Here is a 22,117-nt window from a genome sequence, read left to right as displayed (position 1 = left end):
AATATTTTTAATATTTAGCAATGTTCCATACACACCTGACAGATGTGAATATCAACTCACAAAAAAATACTAGTTTGTTCAAAAAAAAACACAAAAGACTTCAGTCCAAATTTATTGGGGTTACAAAAATAACAGCACATTTCATTAACTCATTACAACTCAGAGTTACCAACACATCCAGAGATATAAGAGCATCTTTAAATAAACTGCTTCTTGCCAATACAAATCTCATGACATAAAAAAGAAGTTTATTTTCATATTTACAGAAGAAACATGCTGACTGTTTCTTAAAATTCTCTTTGGAATTAGCAGGTGAGGCTATTTTAAAGTCAGAGAACATTTCAAATTGAAGAAGGTATTTAGAAACATCTCACAATGCATTTTATTTAATACCACTGAATAATTCTGCATCCTCTTCTAAAGATCACGATTTTATCGCAGAGCTTCTGGAACTTCCACCTACAAAAATAGGGATTTTCTTTCAATAAAAACACCACAAATGATAAAGTGAAAAATATCTCTAGGGTATGTCTCTAGCAATATTCTCTGAGAAGAATTCAGATACACATTGATTATTGCTACGTGCTACTACAATTTTTTATTATAAATTAGGTTTTAAATCACTTGCAACTCTGTGGTAAAATTTTTGACAAGTGATGAATCTTTTTTGGAATGTAGATTATACTCCCTGATTTTCCTATTAAGGAAATTAGAATTTTTATATATTAGAGTGTCTTAAAATGGACGTGGCCCTTAGGGGACTGAGGTGCTGAGAAGGGGGTCCAGGCACACCTCTCAAATGGAAATGTGCTCACTGGTGACCTCCCCCTGATATTCCAAACTCGGTAGGCTTGCTCTTTCATACTAAAATATTTAAAATATTAATAAGTATTTTGAGAGTCGACTTTGATACCATTGTGCAATGGAGGCCGACCCATTTACTAAATCTGCACCCCAATGTCTGCTCTTGGATTACTTACCCTCCTTAGCTGTTTTATGCTGCTTCCCCGAATCGCTTCCATGAGATTCTCATGAGCCGATCTCTGTGGGGTAGAAGGTCGGGAACTTTCTTCCGTTTTCTTCTCTTGCACTGACCTCAGGGAATTTTTTATCTCCTTTAGGACATTGTTTGGCTGCTTCTTAACCTTTTTTCCTTTCTTCTTTTTCTGTCCATTTTGTAATGCCCGCTGGGCACTCTCCTGTTGTTTGATGACTTCTGCAATGTTTCGGGTGATGAGCTTTTTCTCTGGAGGTGGAGGAGGTGGAGGTGGAGGAGGGGGTGTCAGCCTTTGGGGAGGAAGAGGTGGCGGCGGGGGAGGCGGAGGTGGAGGAGGAGGGGGTGGTGGCGCCGCAGGAGATGGAGGGCGGCTCCTCACAGTTTGGACTTTCTTGGAGAGTTTGGGGGATGACCAGGGAGAGTGCCTGGGAGATGCATAAGGTGAAGAGCCAGGCGTGCCTCTTTGCCAGACTTTGGTCCTAAGATTGGGTCCTCCGTTATATCCCTCTTGCTGTTTTTGCTCCTGCATCCGCTTCTGCCTCTGTTTATCCATATTTCTTGTCAAGAGGCTCGTCATGCTCATTCTTGGTCCTGGGAGCTCAAAATGGTAGCCCAACCTCAGCAGCGTGGTGTTCTCCCTCAGCAGCTTGACGATCTCCATCTCCACCTGGCTGCCCATGATGTGCCTCTGGTTGTGAAAGCGCAGCTCCGTGAGCACGGTGTTGTGCTGCAGAGCTCTCATGATGGCCAGGATCCCCTTGCCCGTGATGAAGTTGGACTCGATGTTGACGCTGGTGATGTGCCCGTTGACTTGGAGCATTTCCGCTATGGCCATGGCCGCGCCGTCGTCCGCGTGCGTGTTGGCCAGACTGAAGGTCTTCACCACAGTGTTGTCCCTGAGGGCCTCAGCGAAGCGGGTAAGGGTCTGGGATGTGATGTTCTCGATATTGTTCAAATTGACCTCTGTGGTGTCAGGGTCGTTATTTTTAATTTTTTCCAAAGCATCCTCAATCACCGTAGGATTTCCACAAGGGTGAATGGCAGCCGGCGACTCTGTGTTTCTTCTGCTGTGGTTGTTGGTCAAATTTATGTTTTCTATTTGACTTTTAAATGTCTTTGGCCTAGAGCTGTCAGAATTGACACTATCATAATTTACAGTTCCGTTAATACCTTTCTTGTTTTCAATTGTTCTTTCCTCTTCCCCACTGTCCTCCTCCTCCTCCTCCTCCTGGTCTTCCTCCTCTTCGGTATACACTTCCTCAGAAACCTCACTGTTACATTCAGTAAAGATAAGCTCTTCCTCACTCTCCTCTTTGTCTTCTTCTGCAACCTAAAGAGCATGGTATCATCATTAAGTTTGTCATTTTGAAGCACAGTTTTTTTAATTTACAAAAGTAACACACAGTTTTGCAATATATACATGTATCAAATCATTATGTGGTACATACATCTAAAACTAATACAATGTTATATGTCTATTATATCTCAATAAATAAAGAAAAATAACACATAGCAAGTAATACAAAACTATATAAGGAAAACAGTTAATCTCCTGCTTCTGATCGCTGTAGTTCAGGTGACCAAGGTTAACATTTCATTGCATAACGTTCAACAGCTTTTTCTACAAACATTTCTTCTGTTTTCTGCAAAATAAATATCCAGAATCAATTTATTGAATAAAAACTTGCGATCATTTTGCCAATTTGAACAAATACGTCAGAACTTCAGCTTTGGAAAACCCTTGATATGGTTATGATTCCCTCAACTACCTGTTCTGAACTACTTGACTCCTAGTCTACTTACAGTTTAGCAAACTCAGCCCTCCATTCTGGAATCACTCCTCTGTCCTTCCTTATTTCTCCATCCCAAACAAATAAAATGATAACAAACATGTACAACTTATTAACGGGTTCCCTTTTTTAACGTACAAAAATTCTTTCCCAGATTTGCCTCCTATAGCAGATGTGACAGGACCTAAGCTCTCTCTGCCCTGGCCTGTCTCGGTGTGGACAGAGGCAGGGGCATCATTTGCTCCCCCAACATTTATCTCCAGGGTAGAGCCTGGCACAGGGTCTTGGAGACCCCACACCACCTGAGAGCTGCTGCTGTCCCTGTCCCTGCTCTGGGGAAGGAAGCCGAGACGGGCAGGGCTGTGGTTCAAGGCAGCAGCAGGTCAAAACCCAGCTCTACGCAGAAAGACATTCAGGTCACCCTTTTCAGCAAATCAGCTTGAAATCTCACGCTAGTGCAGGGTGAAATGAGACAGACTGCAGAAGACACGAAATGGGAAAGATAATCATCGCCCTTGGCACAAACTAGATTCTAACCGTAATGTAGAACAGCAGAGGACAGTAGAAAATCTTGAAGCAAGCCGTTGCCTCAGCCTGATGGTCTTCAATTATTCAGCATGCATCAATTATGAAAGGCTTTCAGGCAAACACAATTTCATTCTATCTTTGTCTTTCCTGTTTACAAGACTCTGTACCAAGAAGCCCAAGTGACCCCTTCTTTCTCTTTTTCTTGCTATATTTTCTGATTAAAAAAATCTGGAAATTGTTGATGGAGCCCAGTTTTCCCTAATGCTATCTTTTGGTCATTTCTCTTTATCTTCTCTAAAGCCCCAAGCCCCTACTTTGTCCCCAAAGCCTTGATTCTTCCTTCTACCTTGGAAACGTTTTTTTGACCCAGGGGTTCCTGCTGCTTGAGGCGTGTGGAATGAGCTTTGGAAACACTGCACTGTCTACAGATTTGTTTGCCCAGTTGCTCTCACAAAACAGCCTCCAATTATCCACTTGTTTAGAGGGGCAGGCACCGAGCGATGGCCTTGGGAAGGGGTCAGCCCCTCCTGGGATGGCTTGTCCAGTCTTAATTTACTCACTTGTTAAGGAGAAGGAGGGAGAGGGATACTGTGTGCATGCGTGTGTGTGTGTGAGAGAGAGATAGAGAGAGACAGAGAGAGACAGAGAGATGTTTGGTGGCAGTTGACTGCAAGTCACAACTCAAAAACGTGAGAGAGAGTTTGGCTCTAGCTGAGCCTCTTGGTGCACATGAGGAGAGAGACCAGCCCCATGTGACCAGCAGTGGGGTAAGTGGATTACAGCAGCTGAAGGAAGGAAAGAATTGTAGGCTGGGTTCTCCTCATCCCCACCTCATCTCAAATCCCCTTGTATATTTTCTTATCGTTCTAGTCCATGTTGGCTGTGTGTGTGTGTGTGTGTGTGTGTGCACATATGCGTGAGTGTTTGTGAATGTGTGTTTTAGCTATTTCAGTATTTGGAGGAAAGGGACCCGTTTCAAAATCAAAGTGTACTGGCTTTTGTGCCACCATTAAATTTTATCCCCCTTGGGTTTTTCAAGACCTTTAGGCTCTATCTAAAGGTAGATGTTTTCCCCTCAAAATATACCTGGAGAGATAATATCTGAAATTGTTATCCAGCAGTGAGTTGTCATGTAACATCTAAGTGACACTCCTTCCAGAAAGCCTTTTTGACACTCCCTCAAATTATCCTTGGGATGTATGCCCAGGGCGTTGTACTTTCCCCAATAAAGTATCTATTTTAATGACCTATCATTTTTCCCAAAAGACTGTTGGCTGGGTGAGGACAGGGATCGTGTCTGATTTGCTCACCTAGCGCAGTTCTTTTAGCATGTAGTAGGGGCTCAGTAAATGTTTGTTTACTGAATGGATCTAAGTTGACACTGGTTACCAGCCAATGTCAGGACTGATCAGGACTCGGCCTAGGAGAGACAGACTGACAGGGCTGGGTGGGGTCATGTGACCGACTGTCCCCGTTTGCCTGGTACTGAAGGGTAGCCCAGGAGGCAGGATTTTTTGTTCTAAAATCTCGATAGTCCCGGACAATCTGAGATGGTTAGTCACCCTAGGAAGGGGAAATCTGAGAGAAGGACAGCACAAAGGAAAAAGGTGGCTAGAGAGGGGACGTAGGAGGATGCAAAAAAAACAATCTTTTCTGCTCTCAAAATGATTCCGGCATTTGGACTGGCTGCCCTGCTCCAGAGCTTCTATCTGCCACTGCTCCGGGGTTAACCCTGATCCTTGTGGGAGTGGGGGTGGGAAGGTGGGGTGGGTGAGGCAGTGAGGCATGCGGTGCCGAGGGGAATAGGGAGAAGGCGAATGTTGGTACACTCAGGGAACAAATAAGGCGACAAGAAGGAGGTGGCCAACCATTTCTGCTGATCACCTCCCTGGCATCATTACATGAACAAGGAGGCAAGATGCTCGGTTTTCTGTTCTGGTTCTAGGTCTACTCACAAAGAGTTGGTTGACTTTAGACAAGTCACTAAACCTCAGGGTCGAGGGGGTCTCAAAGAAACAGCAGTATAGTTGAGTGGTCCTCAAACTGTAGTGTGTGTCCTGATTACCCGGAGGGCTTGTGAGCCCACAGACTGCTGGGCCCCACTCCCAGAGTTCCTCATTCAGCAGGTCTGGGGAAGCCCTAGAATCAGCAGTTCTAAGAAGTTCCCAGGCAATGCTGATGGACAAGGACCGACATTTTGAGAATCGTGGTCTTTGTGCCAACAGAGCTTGGTTTGAATTTCAGCTCTACTTATAAGCTGTTAACCTCAAATGTGTTTCTTAATCTCTGCTAGTCTCAGTTCTCATGTGCAGAAGGGAAGAATTCAATGAACTAATGTAAGCGAACTCATTTACACCTATGCCTGCGACCCAGCAGACACTCAAGCTAGGGGAGCTGGACCCTTGCGTCTCCAGGGCCCCTTGGAGCTCTAATACAGCATCAGTTTGTGTGAACCCAGGTGTTCCGTCATTCAACAGGTGTTGAACATGATTTTCAAAAGCCTTTACAGAGACAGTAGCCTGATAACCACAACCCCCATCTCCTTCTCATGATGTATACTGCGCTGCTCTTCACCTATGCTGCTGTCCCCCTCCCCCACCCACTCACTGGTCAGCTGCTTTTTCCCGTGGTGGGAATGGACTTACACCCTCCACTGGCAAGCCTGTGCTCAGCACCTCTTGTGACTTCAGAGACAGCTGGCCAGTAGGGAAAGCATAGTGGGACACAAGTTAACTAGCCGAGAAAGGAATCAAAGTTCGTCAACACGGCAGCCTCTCTAATTGAGCTGATAAGCCATTGGCAGGGATCAGCCAAACGTTTGGCAGGATCTGGTGGGTTTCATCAACAGCTGACAACAAGCTTTGTCCTTTGTTTCCCACTGATCTCAAGACATTGTGACATTAAAATGCCTTTGTGGGTTATTGTTACAATGGCTATCTGTCCTGGATATTCTGAGGCCATTTTACCTTTTTTGTTGAGGAAATTCTTTAAGAACTGTAATAAAAATGTCACCTTTTATGTATTTTATCAGATTTTGACGCACACTGCCCCTGAAAAAAAAAAGACCTTTAAAAATCATGGATGTGGAGGAATTGACCAACCCAAATCCCGGCCTGTCATGTGTGTCCTTCCTTCTCACCTCCCCCTCCAGCCCCTCAATGCAGGCAGCCACGTTGGCCTTGGCAGACCCTGGCCTGATCCCAGTGGCCCTCCCTGCGATGACTGATGTGGACAAAGCTCACACGTGTCGTGCTACCCATGTGGCCCACATACCCTATCATCAAGATCATCTAACGGCACCTGGATTAGTACTGTGGAAGTCTGGCCACTGGCTTCAGGACAGTCTGATTTTAGATGATTCCAGAGGAGCACAGGGGCTTTACACTGTTGTTCCTCACCTATGTTCTTCCACAAATTCAGGAATTTACTATATTAACATTCTTATTGCCATTACTATTCTCCTAGTGCCTAGTCTTTTGAACTTTCTTCTGCCAATGATTCATTTGGCAAATTCAAAGTAACTGTTTACTTGGCGGCGAACAAGAGCTTAATAGACCTGAGCTCTGATATATGCACATTTCCTGGCCTCAGAATCACCATTATAAAGTAGTAAGGAATCTTAGAGATCCTCTATGCAGGCGTGTTTCACCTGGGTCCTCAGGTGGGTTTCAGGATGTGTGTCATCCTTTTGAAATTCTATGTAGCAGTGTGTGTCTGTATGCACAAGCACAGGTGCATTTTCTTAAAAAGAAAGTTGGTAATTTATCAAAATCTCAAAAGCGTTGTTGATTCACAAGAGAAACACTGGATTCAACTCCTTGAATGGACAGGTAGAAAAAAGAATCCTGCAGAAGCGACTATCTTTTCAAGGTCTAACAACTTAGGGACAGAGCGGGCACTAGAAATGAGGCCCCCTGACTCTCAGTCCCAAGTACTTCCCACCATCCCACACTTCTTGATGTTGAAAAAAACGAATTATTTTTACTTATAGCCACCATCGCAATCAAAGCAAACAGAGTAGTACCCGCTTTTGTCTTTGTAGAAGAAAGTAAATTTACTTAACTTCTATATATATATATATATATATAATATTTTATATATATATATATATAATCAGAAACAGATATTATGCCACATCCCCAACTTATAACTCAAACTTATGTTTGGCAAAATATGTAAACCCATGCCTTGCTTGTGAATTATTTTCCCTTTGAAGATCTCATCTTTAGTCAATCACAGAACCCCAGCTAAGAATTTTATATATATGATCCACTGGCTGGCCGTAGAATTTACAGGACTATTTCAGCTTGAGAAATTTTTCAGAGCAGGCACAAATGGATTATAAGAAAAGAACAGTGATGAGGACTGAAAAGTTAGAGAAAACAGGTTCCTGGGTTTGGGGTGGAGGGTGGGGGATGGGAGGGTTGGAGGGTGGGAGGAGCCAAGGAAATAATCCTGAGAGCCTACCTTTCCACACTCCCCCAGCCTCTCTTTCTCCAAGAGTTTTTGGGACTCCTTTTCCCAATAGGCCATCAGTGCCTCTCTGCTGAATGTCCCCGTGGGGGTTTTCTCGGTCAGACTCTTTTGCCTTTGCCCCACGGGAAGGTTGCGGTCGGGTTCAATGTCGTCCAGCTCCCTCTCCAGCTCCTTCAGCTCCTCAGCTGACAGGGAAGCGAGGAGTTCGTCCTCATCGATGGATTCATATTTGCTAAGTCCTCTCCTATAGCCAAAGGTAGACATGGTCCCTGCTTTGTCAGACCCCCAAGGAGCTTGAAGAACCAGGCATTCAAGGCAGTAGAAGCAGCAGGGAGGCAAGTAGGCAGGCCGGTCAGCAACTGGTGCTCAGAGTGGCTGGATAGCCTTTTAAGAGTGGTGAGGCAGGGCTGTGACAATGCAGATGGGGGTGAAAGCATGGGCTGTTTTAAGCATCAGACGTCAGCTAGACATTTGAACACAAAGAATGTCACATCGGTGGTGGAAAGAGGTCTCAGAACCAGTGGGGATTATTAACGTACTGGCCAGGGACATATTTAGCCGAGACTGATAGCTCATGAGGACAGGCAGAGTGTGTTCAGATAGAGAGTAACCCGGTTCTTACTTTGCATTTAAACAACAGGAGAATAAAATTTATTTTGAAAATGACTTGCTACCACCACCATGGCCATGAAAAGATTCTTTCATTATGCTCTGAGAGGTTGAGAAATGACTACATGTCACTATGAGTGGTTATTCAGGTTCCCTTGAAAACATATTGTGGGTGGCATGGAGGGGAACAGAGGCTATAATAATATTGCACTTTATATGTTTATTGTATTTATTTTATTGTATTTTGCAAAGCATTTTAAATATAATTTTCTTTTTCTTTTTTTTTTTTTGTGAGGAAGATCAGCCCTGAGCTAACATCCATGTCAATCCTCCTCTTTCTGCTGAGGAAGACGGGCCCCGAGCCAACATCTATTGCCAATCCTCCTCCTTTTTTGTCCCCATAGCCCCAGTAGATAGTTGTGTGTCACAGCTGCACATCCCTCTAGTTGCTGTGTGTGGGATGCGGCCTCAGCATGGCCGGAGAAGTGGTGCGTTGGTGCGCACCCGGGATCCGAACCCGGGCCACCAGTAGCGGGGCGTGCGCACTTAACCGCTAAGCCATGGGCCGGCCCTAAATGTAATTTTCTTAATCATAGCAAGTCCTGTGAGATGACTGACATTATCCTCTTTTACAAATTTTGGCAACTGAGGCTCTGAGAGATTAAGTGAAAAATTTGAAGTCAGACAGCTAGAGGTGCGGAAGTGGCTCTCACCACTGCACAAAATGGCTTCCTTCTCCTCAACCAAGAGTATTAGTAAACAACTAGATGTAAATAAAACTCCAAAAAGACAAATAATAATAGTGAGTATGATTTACTGAGAACTGACACTGTGCCAGCCTAGTGCTAAGCATTTTGTATATTTTATTTCATTTAATCCTACATGCCTGTAAGGTGTCTATTATTACCCATATTTTACTAGTACAGACTCAGAGAGGTTAAATACTAGCCCAGATCCACAGAGCTAAGAAGTGGTGGAGCTAGAATTTGAACCCAGATTTGTGTCTGAGCCATAAACTGAAGAGATGCTAATTTGAAATTATGTATATGCCCATATTCTTAGGAATGTGATAAAATATACACATAGTTTACAGGACTTCATAAATATACCATTTTAGCATATGGATATATAAAAATCTGTTAAAATGTGTATGCATAGAAATATGTATTTATCAATACATGTGTAATATATGATATTTTGTTTATACACTCAGCAGTGGGTGAATATTTGGGTCGTTTCCAGGTTTAGGTTATAATAAATAATGCTGCTATGAACATTTACATGCAAGTCTTGGTGTAACCACATATTTTCATTTCTCCTGGGTAGACATGTAGTTGGAATTGCTGAGTTATATGGTAAGTTTACATTTAACTTTTCAAGAAACTGCCAAATTATTTTCCAAAATGGCTGCACCAATTTCCATTCCCATCAGCAATGATGAAAGTTCCAGTTTCTCCACATCCTAATTTCTTATTGCTTGTCTTTCTGATTATAGCCATTTTAGTGGATGTGAAATGGTATCTCATTGTAGTTTTAATTTTCGTTCCTCTAATAACTAATGATGTTGAGCCTCTTTTCATGTGTATTGGCCATCTTATATCTACTTTCATAAAATATTTACTCAATCTTATGCTCATTTTTAAATTGGGTTGTCTTCTAATTATTGGGTTGTAAGAGTTCTTTATATATTCTGGGTTTAATCAGATATATAATTTGCAGATATTTTCTCCCATTCTGTGGATTGTCTCTTGGTGTCTTTTTTTTTTTTTGCTGAGGAAGATTCTCCCTGAGCTAACATCTGCTGCCAATCTTCCTCTATTTTGTATGTGGGCCACTGCCACAGCATGGCCACTGATGAGTGATGCAGGTTTGTGCCCGGGAACCAAACCCGGGCTGCTGAAGCAGAGCATGCTGAACTTAACCACTTGGCCCACTAACAGCTAGGGGCTGGCCCTATTGGTGTCTTTTGAAGAGCAAATGTTTTTAATTTTGATGAAGTCCAATTTATCAATTTTTCCTCCTATAGCTTGAGCTTTTAATATTATAACTAAGAAATCTTCCTAACCCAAGGTCAGAGAGAACTGCTCCTATGTTTTCTTCTAAGAGTTTTATAGTTTTAGATTTTTATATTTAGGTCTGTTACCCATTTTGACTTAATATTTACACATGTGTAAGATAAGAGTCTAAATTCGTCTTTTTGCATGCAGATGTCCAATTGTCTTAGCACATTTTTTTGAAAAGACCCTGCTTTCCCCTATTGAATTGCATTGATGCCTTTGTAAGTGTTTATTTCTGGACAGTCAGTTTTGTTCTATGGATCTGTGTTTCTATTTTCTTATGTCAATACCACGTGGTCTTAATTACTATAGGTTTGTAGTACATACTGAAATCAGGAATTGTAAGTCTTCCAACTTTTTTTTTTTGCAAGAATGTTTTGGCTAACTATTATGATCTTAACTCATTGTGGTATTCTGCCTCCAAAAATAACTATGACTCATTTCACTCAACAATGAGAGAGATGATTATGAAATTAGAAATGATGAGTTCATTGGGTTTTTTATGGCCTGTAGCATATACCTTTGTGTAGCCTCAGTGGTAACACATCTTTTTCATGTGAAAATGGCTTTGATTTTTGGAAATGACATCAAATCATTCTAGCCAAATCTGGTAAATAAGATGAGTTATTCAGCTGTATAATGACGTTTAGGTAAAATGATGAACAATGATTACAACTACATAAAAACCTATGTGTTTTTTGAAAAAAAAGATGAGAAGAAAATACATGAAAATGATAACACAAGTTCATTTCTTCAGCAATTATCTATTGGGCACATATGATATGTTGACCACTGTGCAAATTTATGGGTATATAATTACATACAAAAAACTAGTGGAATTTTGTTTTACTTTCTCCTCTTTCATGTTTATAATTTTTCTCTCACATTTTAATATTATTTTTATTAGATGATTTATTAAACACACACTACATGCCAGATTCTAATTTAGGTACTGGGGTTAGAGCAGAGAAAAAAATCAACAAAGCCCCTTCCTTCATGGAACTTACATTTTAGTTGGGAGAGAGAGAGACAATATATAAATAAACAAGAAAATACAGGACACATCAGACAGAGGATCTATGGGGAAAAATAGAGCAGGGTAAGAGGGAAGAAAGAAGATTGTGGGGGTCATATTTCATGTAGGGAAGATCTCTGTAATAAGGTGACATTTGAGCACAGACCTGGAGAAGTAAGGGCTTGATGCATGCAAATTATAATATACATGTAGTGTGACCATAAAATAATTACGCAGATATTCTTGGAATCACAGATTCTCAGCTTTCAAAATGACTTTGAAATACATTAATCTTCTCTTCACAACTTGTATAAGTGGTCATCAAGTGTTTGCTTGAACACTTTCAGTGAAAATTGAATATTACCAAAAACTCATTCCATTTTTGGATAGCTCAAATCATTAGAAAATTCTTCTTCTACTGTGTTGAAACTGATCTCTTGAAAAATCACCCCACTTAGTTTAGTTTTCTCATTGGAACAACCCAGAATAAATAGAGTCTTGTGTGAGTTTCTTCTTCCAAATCTTAGATGGCCCATGAATGACTCTGAAAATGACTCTGGAAGAGAAGACAAAGTTTTTCTGTGGCAGCATCACTGAAAAAAAATTATGGCCTCTCAAGGACGCTACCTCAAGAACAATGGTCATTTAGATATCCTAGTATATATGTTACAAGTCACTATGATTACAATGGTAACCACAATTCATGGATGATCTTAAGTTCACTGGATCCCCCTTTACGTATTCTCCACACACTTTAAATCCATCAGATGAAATTCTGCTGAGTGATCAAACACCACCACCTGACCCTGGCCAGACTTAAGTATGATGAATAATTTAGATTTCCTTGCAACCTTCTCTACAGTGAGGGAAAATAAATCCAGTCATCTGTGTTCCAAGCATCAGCATTTTCTATTTTGCGATTTTTACTTGATCACGTTGTCGTGTTTTTGTTTTTGTTTTGGTGAGGAAGATTAGCCCTGAGCTAACATCTGTTGCCAATCTTCCTCTTTTCTCTTGAGGAAGATTGTCACTGCGCTAACTTTTGTGCCAATCTTCTTCCATTTTTTGTGTGGGATGCCACCACAGCATGGCTGGATGAGCAGTGTGTAGGTCTGTGCCCGGGATCTGAATCCGTGAACCCCAGGCCGCTGAAGCGGAGCATGCAAACTTAACCACTACATCATGAGGCTAGCCCAGACATTGTGGTTTTGAGTATAGAATTGCCTTTTTTTAGAGTCAACAGTACTACCAGCCTTTTCCAGATTAGCATCTTTTGTTAAAAAAAAACTTTCTATCTTGGGGAGAATTATTTTCAAGGTTCTTGATTGGAATCAGATACACAGTGTTTCCCAGTTTATTGGCAATTCCCTTTTTAGTGAAAACAGAGTTTCCTCTTTTAACCATTCTTTTTCTTTTGATTTCCTCTTGAAAATGGACATTTACCAAGGACCTGCTGCGTGGACAGGTGCTGGAAGCTGAGGTTACAAATAGAGAAATAGAAATTGATCTAGTCTCTGCCCTCAGGAGCTCATACTCCTGGGAAAGAAGCAGACAGCAGACAGCAACACGGTGCAGCCAAGTCTTGGCCAAGGTGACAACAGGAGAGACGTGAAGAACAGATGAAGAAGCAATCCAGCCCATGTGGGTGGAGTCAGAGAAGGCACAGAAGCCGATCAAGAGCTTTCCAGGCAGAAAGAGTAGTCTGAGCAAATGCACAGGAGTATGAAAACAAAAACAAAAACCAGATATTATTTAGCATAGGGCTGGGGAGTAGGTGGGGTTAGGCAGAAACTGGCCCTGGTTCATGTACTATTTCAAATAGAATGCTTTGGTATCTTGCCCTCTTCAATCTCCTTTTTTTTTTCAATTTTTTTTACAGCCACCAGCGTTATGCTTTGCACATGGTAACTGCATAAAGATGTGGAATATTTTTTAGCTGAAGGGCTATGTCAAGGAGTTTTGGACTTTATTATGGTCTAGTTTTAAGTGGAAATCTCTAACACTATCCCATAGCCACCATCTATAGCCATAGTTTGCCTTCTTAAATACAGGCAACTGTTAATCCCAGCAAGTGTCCTGATATTGATGGAGACTCAACAAGAGCAAAACCCACGAGCACCTCCAAAAATCAACAATACCAGCCCTGCTGGCAGATCTGGTATTTCAAGAAATAGTGTGTATAGGCAGTGATCAGAGATCTCCTAACTCCACTTGTAAGTAATAACTACTGTAGCCCAACACTGGATATGGTGGGACTCCTTCTGAGTAAAAAGTGAGTTACTTTGTTTGTGGCTTATGTACTTTTGGCTCTTAAAGTTCAGAAGTGTTGAGAGGCCCTACCAATTGTTTCTTTGTTTTCTTTAATCACCCCCAAATTTCAGGAAGAATTTGGTAATTTCAGGAATTGTTCGTATTTCATAATGTTCGTATAGGCTTTCCTATTTATAATCACATACCAGAGTTAAATGAATGTATTACGTGAATACATTTAAGAAAAATCTCATTTCCCCTGGTTCTCTGCTTTATTCTACAATAGGCCTTTGTTGGTCACAGATTTAATTTTTATAGTTTCAGTGATTTGAAATGATCCCAAAGGTGCAAGATTTACAATGATGAGTCATTTTACCGAGCTAAAATTTGTATCCTCGAGCTCAAGAATGTTTCTTGAAACTACTTAGAAAATCTCCATCTGGGTGTCTCGCTGGCACCTGAAACTCAATCTATCCCAGACCAGTATCTCGATTCCCTCTTGCTGCCTTCCCCACTGCCTGCCCAGGCTTTCACATATCTGAAGAGGGTGTCCTCATCCATCTGGTTGCTGGAGCCTGTGTTATTGCCTTTGGCTCCTCTCTTACCAGCATCGTCATACTCAGTCACAAGGTCTGGACTCCTGTATTTTAAACAGCTCTTGAATTCCTGCTGCGTTTCTGACTATTCCCCCTTGTCTCGACTTGAGTCTAAGCTGCTGTCCTCATTTTCTTGGATGACGGCAACATGGACTAGTAGTCTCCCTGATGCATTGTGGCTTGACTTTTTCCCCTTTTCCACAACACAGCTGGAGTAACTTTTTAAAAACACAAATCTCTTCGGGTCATTCTCTGCCTAAAAACCTTAAATGGCTTCCATTGTCCTTCAGACAGAATCTTTAACCGTGTGCTCTGGCCCCTCCAGGATCAAGGCCCTGCTCACCTCTTCAGCTCCAACTTGAGTCACTTCCTCCAACTCTCACACTTGAGCCACACTGGGCTTCTGAACTCTGCACGCTCACTCTATCCCCAAGCCCTGTGCATGTTCCTCCCTGTGCCTGGCTTGCCTTGGCCTCTTCCACCTTGCTGAGGCCTTAAGAACACTCCTGCAGGGAGGCCTTTCCTGATGCCCGGGGCCAGCTTAGTTCTCCCAGCTCCCACAAGACTCCATTCACAGCATCTCACTTGGAATTACTTGTTTGGAATTGGTCTTCACAGGAAAGACATTTTCTCCAAGGGAAGGGGCCATGTCTGCCGGATTTACCATTCTCAAGGCTTTGCGTACTTATTAGGTGTTCAGAAAGCATGTTTTTGTTTATTTTTAAACCCAGATGAATTGCAGTGTAGGGAGGGATAGATCCAGGTCTTATAGAGCCTGAGCATTATACAGTGTTGGGGGCCTCTTTAAGAATAATAATATAAAATTATAAATACAAATTTGGTAATGAAAGTGAGACTATATTTAAAACAATAATAGAATCATGACAAACTACTGGGTCTTAGGTGATTCGAGCTTCTTTCTTTGGAGATGTCCTTAAGCAGTTTACCAGAAATGCTTATAGAGAAATGCTGCCTAATTGTAACCTGGCTTCTCTGCTCCCCCACCCCTAACGCTCCGCTATTCCTGGGAACCCCCCACACTCATGATGCCATTTTTGTTCATTTCACAGATGACTTTCTTATTTAAATTGTTCTCAATTTGCTGATGAAGAAACATGGAAATCATATGCTATAGTGTCATTTGCAAAATGGGGAAACTGAAAATTCTTTTATTCTCACAAATGTCCAGGCTCTATCTACCAACAAGCTTTCCTAACTTTCACTCTCCCTCTCTCTCTTTTTTTTTTTTTTCTAAAGGCTTATTTAATCTCTCTCACTGTACAGGTGCAAGATTGTTTCCTGAACTAGATCCAACATGTTCCCCACTTACACAGAAGGATATAGGTTTTCAACATTTCCTACAGATGGTTTGTTGTAAGCTGCTGAACTAATGGAATGACCCCTAAGGAAGTCAAGCTTCCGACTGCACTCAGTCTGTCTGCTGGGAGCTTCTCAGATAGCCGGAGAGAGGCTACCAGGGGGAATGTCAGGCAAAGGTCAGGCTCTGGGCAGACAACAACCAAACGGGCCACAGGGATCAGATGGGAACTGGCAACACTCTTATCAAGTCTTCACTCTCAGGCTTGGCAGCCAAGCAAATCTCCGAGCTATGCCAGCGTGTGGCAGTGAGCATGAGTCAAATTTAAAATTATTAGAGCTATTTTTAAAAATAATATGCAATTTTATAACATTTGTAGTTTACAATATGCTTTTACATACAGTGTGCCAATCAGTCTAACACAGTAACATGATCTCCATTTAATACTGTGTATCGCTACCACTTGCTGCGTATGAGGCAACACTTGAGGAAACAGATACTTTACTCTCATTTTACAGAGGATGAAAATGGATTCTGAGCTCTGAGAGGTTAAAAATTTTCCTTAAGTGTACCCAGCTAGTAAGTGATAGAGTTATGTTCCATAAGGCCAACATGCTTCTCATATTGAGATTTACTAGCTTGTCATTTGAAAATGTACTAAAATGAAAGACAGATGGGATGAAAGACAGACATTTTTAATAGAGCATCTAATGCTCTGCCTTATGTATAGTAGGTTCAATTATCCTTTGTTGAACTAATTCAAATATGTAAAAATGAGTCTCATGCAAGTAAATGGAAAGATAAACTGACAATTTTAAAACTACAAAGACAGAAAAATGATTTCCAGAAAAAATTCAAAAGCAAGGAAAGATAGCTAAATCCCATCAATTAGGTCTTTCATTTTATACTGCAGATCATGAACATGCAATTCCACTTATGAACCAAGGAGCAGATTTGATATATATCATACAAGTTCTCATAAAGGAAATCTCAGTTGGGGTGTACAGAAGGTCTGAGGTTTTCATTCATTCCAGCATCTAGTTGAGTTGTAACCTTGAGCGTTGATATTACAGTTTTAGACAGATTTGCTCACTCTGGGATTAGGAAGAGTGATGTGGAAGGTCAGCACCCAAGACATGGATCTTTTCCTCCGGATCCTCCCTCTTCTGGTCCATGACAACTGTCACTTCAAAGAACTCCAAGTCCTGCAGGGAAGTGGTAACTGAAAGGGCAGAAAAGCTGATATCCTGCTGTGAAGAGGGGCTGGAAAGGTAAATTCAGCACCCAGGTACAGGAATATGGGGCCTCACTGTGCCCAGTAATGGGACAGTGAGTGCTTGAGAGCTGGTGTGTGGTTACCTGGCTTTTTCATTTGCAATTTTAGCGCGACAATTGAAGCCACTGTCTTTTCACATGGATTCCCAGTTCCTCACTGACCATCATTCACTTCCATAGTTCTCCTGTGTTCTTGAGACCCACAGCCTTTTGAAGGTTTGCCTTCTCTCATTTTCCCGGGCACTTGTTTTCGAAAGCCACCCCCCACTTCTCCTTGTTTTTCTTTCTACTGCACCCCCAGGGAATCATTGCTAGTTTTCAGGGTATTACAAAAGACCCATCCCACTGGTAACATGATTCCTTGACAATTCATGCCCTTAATAGGACAGGAAACCTTCATTTTAACTCTCCAATCTATAAGTTTTTGTGTGTTTATTTTGGAAATAATAATAATTTTTATAAGGTAGGAAAGTCATATTACAACCAGCATGAAAATGTCAGAGATTGGCAGAGCAGGCTGCATTTGTCTGGGTTGAAGGCCAGTAAGATTGGTGAAGGCAGCAAGCATCGTACTGCCCTTGAAGGCTGTGTCATCATCTGTTTTTAATGGTCTTATCAGCAGACCAAAACTAATAAATCATGCGCCGCCAGCGCAAGAACCAAGTGCTTGCCTCTGAGCCAGAGGATTCCACCATTTAGCTGGGCTACCTCAGCAAGGTTGTAAACAGGGCACCACCTGTCACCTCCTCTTCTTTTATTTTTGTAAGTGATTTATTCAGATGTAATTTACATACAGTAAAATTCACCCACCTTAAGTGTAAAGTTCAATGATTATTTTCAGGAATAATACTGCAAATTGTGCAACCATCACCACAGTTCAATTTTAGAACATTTCCACTACCCCCAAAAGATCCCTGTGCCCATTTGCAGTCAACCTTTGCTCCCCACCCCCCCAGCCCCAGGCAACTACCAATCTGTTTTCTGTCTCTATGTATGTGCCCTCTCTGGGCATTTTAGATAAATGGATCCATACCATAGTGTTATTTTTTTCTGGCTTCTTTCACTTAGCCTAACGTTTTTGAGATTCATCCACGTTGTAGCATGTTGCCGAATAGTATTCTATTGTATAGGTATGTCATATTGTGTCTATCCATTCACCAGTTCATGAACATTTGGATTGTTTCCACTTTTGGCTATTATGAACAATGCCCTCCTAATCTGAACTAAAAATTATCGGGTGGAAAGAGTTGGGGATTTGGAGTCAGGAGTCCCAGATTGAGTCCTAGCTCTGGCATTTGCTAACCTAGTTAACTGTAAGATTGATTCCCTAATCTATAGAGTAGAGATAATTAACCCCTTCCCTGCCCTGCTCCTAGAGTAGTTGTAAGAATCTAGTGAGATGATGTATGTAGAATGCTTTGTGAACTGTAAAACACAGGACAAATGAAAGGCATTGTTATCGAAGTAGTCTTTCAGAATGTATTAAAATGAACTAGATGTTTCCCAAGATTCTTTTCACATTCATAGAACAAATGATTAAACTTTTGATCTATAGGAAATATCTACCCTCTTCCTTTTATTAAAAACTTGGGGTTCTCACCATCTGTCCTTCACAAATACCTGTTATTTATAAGTGTTTTAATATCATTCTACCTCTCTTAAATTTACTTGTATTTTAAACCTTACTTTTGATTGTCAAATATAAGGTCTTGTTTCCTGTTGAAGAGAGGGTCTTCAAATATCCTAGAATCACTGTAGGAAGTCAGACTTAGTACAGTTGAAGTTCAGATTTAATCAGGGCATCCTCCAATCCACAGACTCAATTTAGCCTCTTGAGTATCTCAGGTGATTGTGAAGGGCAGGCCCCCAATAAGTGAACTGGGGGCAGAGTTGAACCCAGGTTGAGGGGTTTCCAGTGAGTTCAAGCCTAAGCAAATGTTACCATCCTCCAGTCAGAGGTGATTAAAATTTTCACTTCATTGAAACAATATTAAACCCATTGGAGTAACTAGACCTTTAGGAATATTCAGACATTCAACAATAGATTGTTGACCACTGAATGAATGTCATGTCTAGTTGACTTCCACAAAGCATAAAAAATAGCTTCCTTGAGAAGCCAGTGCAGATCTTGTTTCAAACAGAAAGGACTGGATCCTGGTTTCTCACACCCACTCAATCCTAAAGTAAGTATTACAGTTAGCACCCTCCACACCTTCTACCTTATCCAACACTATCATCCCTGCAAAGAAGTTTTATCTTTGTCTTCCCGAGATGGAAGACTTCCAAAGCAAGAGAAATGGCTGTTCCCAGTTTACTGGAAGCTGAAGCACAAATGTGAGTACCCGTCAAGTGCCTCCGGTGGAATCACTGGCCAATCCAACATTAGAACTCGGGTGCTCCCAGTGCCCAGATTCAAATTACTAGACTGTCTCCTTCCAAAAACAGCAAATCCCCAGATATCTCCACCGTTCCTTAAAGTTACATAACGCAGGCCACGGAGGTCAAATAAGTCTATTGCTTCCATACATCTTCTCCCCTGAGAGGCCCTTTCCTCCCTTTCAACAATTGATGATCAGGGCTTTCTTAAGCAAAAGCAGATGTGGGATTTTATGTGCTAGAGACACTTCTCTGCTGTTTTCATTCTGTGAAATTTCTCAAAGTATTTATAGATAATAGTGAGATGCCATATATATCTCTAACATTATTTTTTTCACATTTTCACAGCTAAGCATGACAATCTGCAGACTTGTACCATAAGATCAAAGTTCTTGACTTTTGCATCTCTAGTACTGGCACTGGCACTATGTAATGAAAGTAATGAGAGCTCGAGTTTCACATGCACTTACTCTATGTCAGATATGGTGTTTATAGACTTATCTCATGTCTTGTTCAAAATCAAGTAGCTAATAATTGGCAGAGCCTGGTTCAAACTCAGGTCTGTCTGACCACAACCTATATGTTCTTACCTACTGCATTATATGGCACTGCAATAATATACCACACTTCAATGCATGTGTGAACATACGTATATTATATGTGTATATATCATACATATGTACTTGTGTGTATGCAAGTATGGATATATGTATGTAGTGTTTCGTTCCACCCCATGAATAACTGGAGGCAGTTTAGAGTTTTTATATGTTCTAAATAATTTCTGATTTGGAAGGTGACTATATACATGAGTATATACGAGAGTAATGTGACTTGAACCCAAAATTTGGATAGGAATGTCTGGTAAAAGGTCAATGACAAGGTTTAAGTGTGTTCTCTATGTCATAAAAGATGGATCTTTTTTGTAGTTTTTATGCTGTCAGCCCCAAATGTACTGATTTTTCAAAAGCCTTTATCAAAAAGAGTGCTATCTGTGAATATTTGCTGTACAACATTTGCACAATCATTTTCACATCTTCTACACTGTCATCCTATTGTCTGAAAACATGTTCTGTGACTAATTAAAATGACTGAACCGTATTCTCCAGGAGGCACTTGGTTTCAATGTGCTTATGAAATTATTTTAAGTTGGAAATAGAAATACTATCTAAAGATCGCCTACCGAAAAACTAAAGAAAACACACTCAAATGAGAGGTCAGATCTGCTTCTTTCCACCCGGACTCTCTGTATGATATGAAACAAAATCCACAGTGACCAAAACAGCCATGGGCATCTTGGCTACATAGGAAGATGTCATCAAAACTCTATCTCATCGATTCCACAGTGGTTAATCTGGTACCACTGTAGAATGTTTGGCTTCTCCTAAGGCTCATCGGGGAGGAGCAGCTGTTGCTCTTTCTCGGGTAAAGTGACATAGTCTAGGAGAAACAGAGTCCTAATTAGATAGAAATTAATTTCCCTTACTATACAGCCCACTCAAAAACAAAAATTCACTAGGAAAGTTCAAAATGTAAGATCAAATCCATTTTGAATACAGTGGTTGCCTCAGTTTCATAGGATAGATTTTTTTCCTGCTTCATAAAAGAACCACTTTCAAAACCAATAGCATGTGCGGTGAATTCATATCTTTACATTCAAGTATTTCTTGAATTTGTTGTTAGTGCTGTCAAGTCGATTCCAACTACTAGCCAACCTGTATACAGCAGAGCAGAACCCTGTTCAGTCTTTTTGCGCCATCCTCTCACCTTCTGGTGCCATATCAGACAATGCTCTGTTGCTATATGTAGGATTTTCATGGCCATTTTTTTCTAAAATGGGTGGCCAGGTCCTTCGTCCTAGTCTATCTTAGTCTGGAAGCTCCACTGAAATCTGTCCATCATGGGTGACCCTGCTGGTATTTGAAAAACTGGTGGCATAGCTTTCAGCATCGCAGCAACACGCAGAAACCACAGTATGACAACTGACAGATGGGTGGTGTGGTTCCCCGACTGGGAGACAAATCTGGGCTGCAGTGGTGAGAGCACTGAATCTTAACCACTAGACCACCAGGGCTGGCTATTTCTTGAATATACTTACATAAAATACATTAAAGAAAATGTCAAAGCTTTAGTTTACTTAATATCTGAATTATCACAAAGCAGACTCACATCCTCATTATTATTTTTTATTTATTTAGAGCAATATTTATAGGTAGCAATGCATTTTAGTGACAACTAGGAGAGCAACAGAGGAATCATGAAATTTTGTGCACAAAATACTATAGTTCAAATTAAATACATTACAGTTTAATTTATATAAAAATATATCCTCTAGGGACTACAAGAAGTTAAAACTATAGTTATAATTATACAGTGTTTTTCATGCTTACTTTTATTTTAAAGATAACTAAAGCTAAATATAATCTAAAAAATTCACAAACCAGTGAGGAATTACTGTTGAAAGAATGCAGTAACTCTTAAGATAAAAATAAATATAAGAAGAATGCATTATTAAAACCTAACAAAAATAAATCCAAATAATTACATTATTAAGGTTACATAACCAATTCAGAGGTTCAAAACTATCATTTTACCATGAGGTCACTGATTATTTTTGTCTGGGTCTTATATAACATTCACTCATTCAGTATATTCAACAAATAATTTTTGAACTCTCTCTATGCTCTAGGGAATGTAGTTGGCCCTAAGAAAATACTGGAGAACAAAACAGACATATACCCTGCCCTCATAGAGCTTACAGTCTAGTGGGGCAGACAGATGAGAACATAGGTGCCTATAATAGTATAAGAAGTGCCATGCTGGGGTCTCCCAT

At 40.9% G+C, this 22,117-nt stretch overlaps 1 protein-coding gene across 1 annotated transcript; it reads right to left on the bottom strand.

The window, feature by feature from the left end:
• Positions 1–385: 385 nt before the first annotated feature.
• On the bottom strand, positions 386–8,092 carry LMOD2 (leiomodin 2). Its single transcript, XM_058569181.1, has 3 exons — positions 7,779–8,092; positions 981–2,320; positions 386–459 (listed from the first exon to the last, which is right to left on the bottom strand). Exons 1-3 carry the CDS (start codon positions 8,053–8,055, stop codon positions 433–435), a joined length of 1,644 nt encoding a protein of 547 aa, XP_058425164.1. The 5' UTR covers positions 8,056–8,092; the 3' UTR covers positions 386–432.
• Positions 8,093–22,117: the final 14,025 nt, after the last annotated feature.

Source organism: Diceros bicornis, chromosome 3, assembly GCF_020826845.1.
Source record: "Diceros bicornis minor isolate mBicDic1 chromosome 3, mDicBic1.mat.cur, whole genome shotgun sequence".
NCBI classification, from domain to species: domain Eukaryota; kingdom Metazoa; phylum Chordata; class Mammalia; order Perissodactyla; family Rhinocerotidae; genus Diceros; species Diceros bicornis.
The sequence above is the reverse complement of the archived record's forward strand: the minus strand, read 5'-3'. Positions and strand labels throughout refer to the sequence as shown.

Bases quoted from the DNA above. Each gene is read 5' to 3' on its own strand.
- LMOD2 (XM_058569181.1), bottom strand. From the start codon at position 8,055: ATGTCTACCTTTGGCTATAGGAGAGGACTTAGCAAATATGAATCCATC. The intron at 2,321-7,778 runs GCTCTCAGGATT...TTTAGGTTGCAG, and splicing joins GGGGGAGTGTGGAAAGGTAG to AAGAAGACAAAGAGGAGAGT. The intron at 460-980 runs GTAAGTAATCCA...CTATTTTTGTAG, and splicing joins GCATAAAACAGCTAAGGAGG to GTGGAAGTTCCAGAAGCTCT.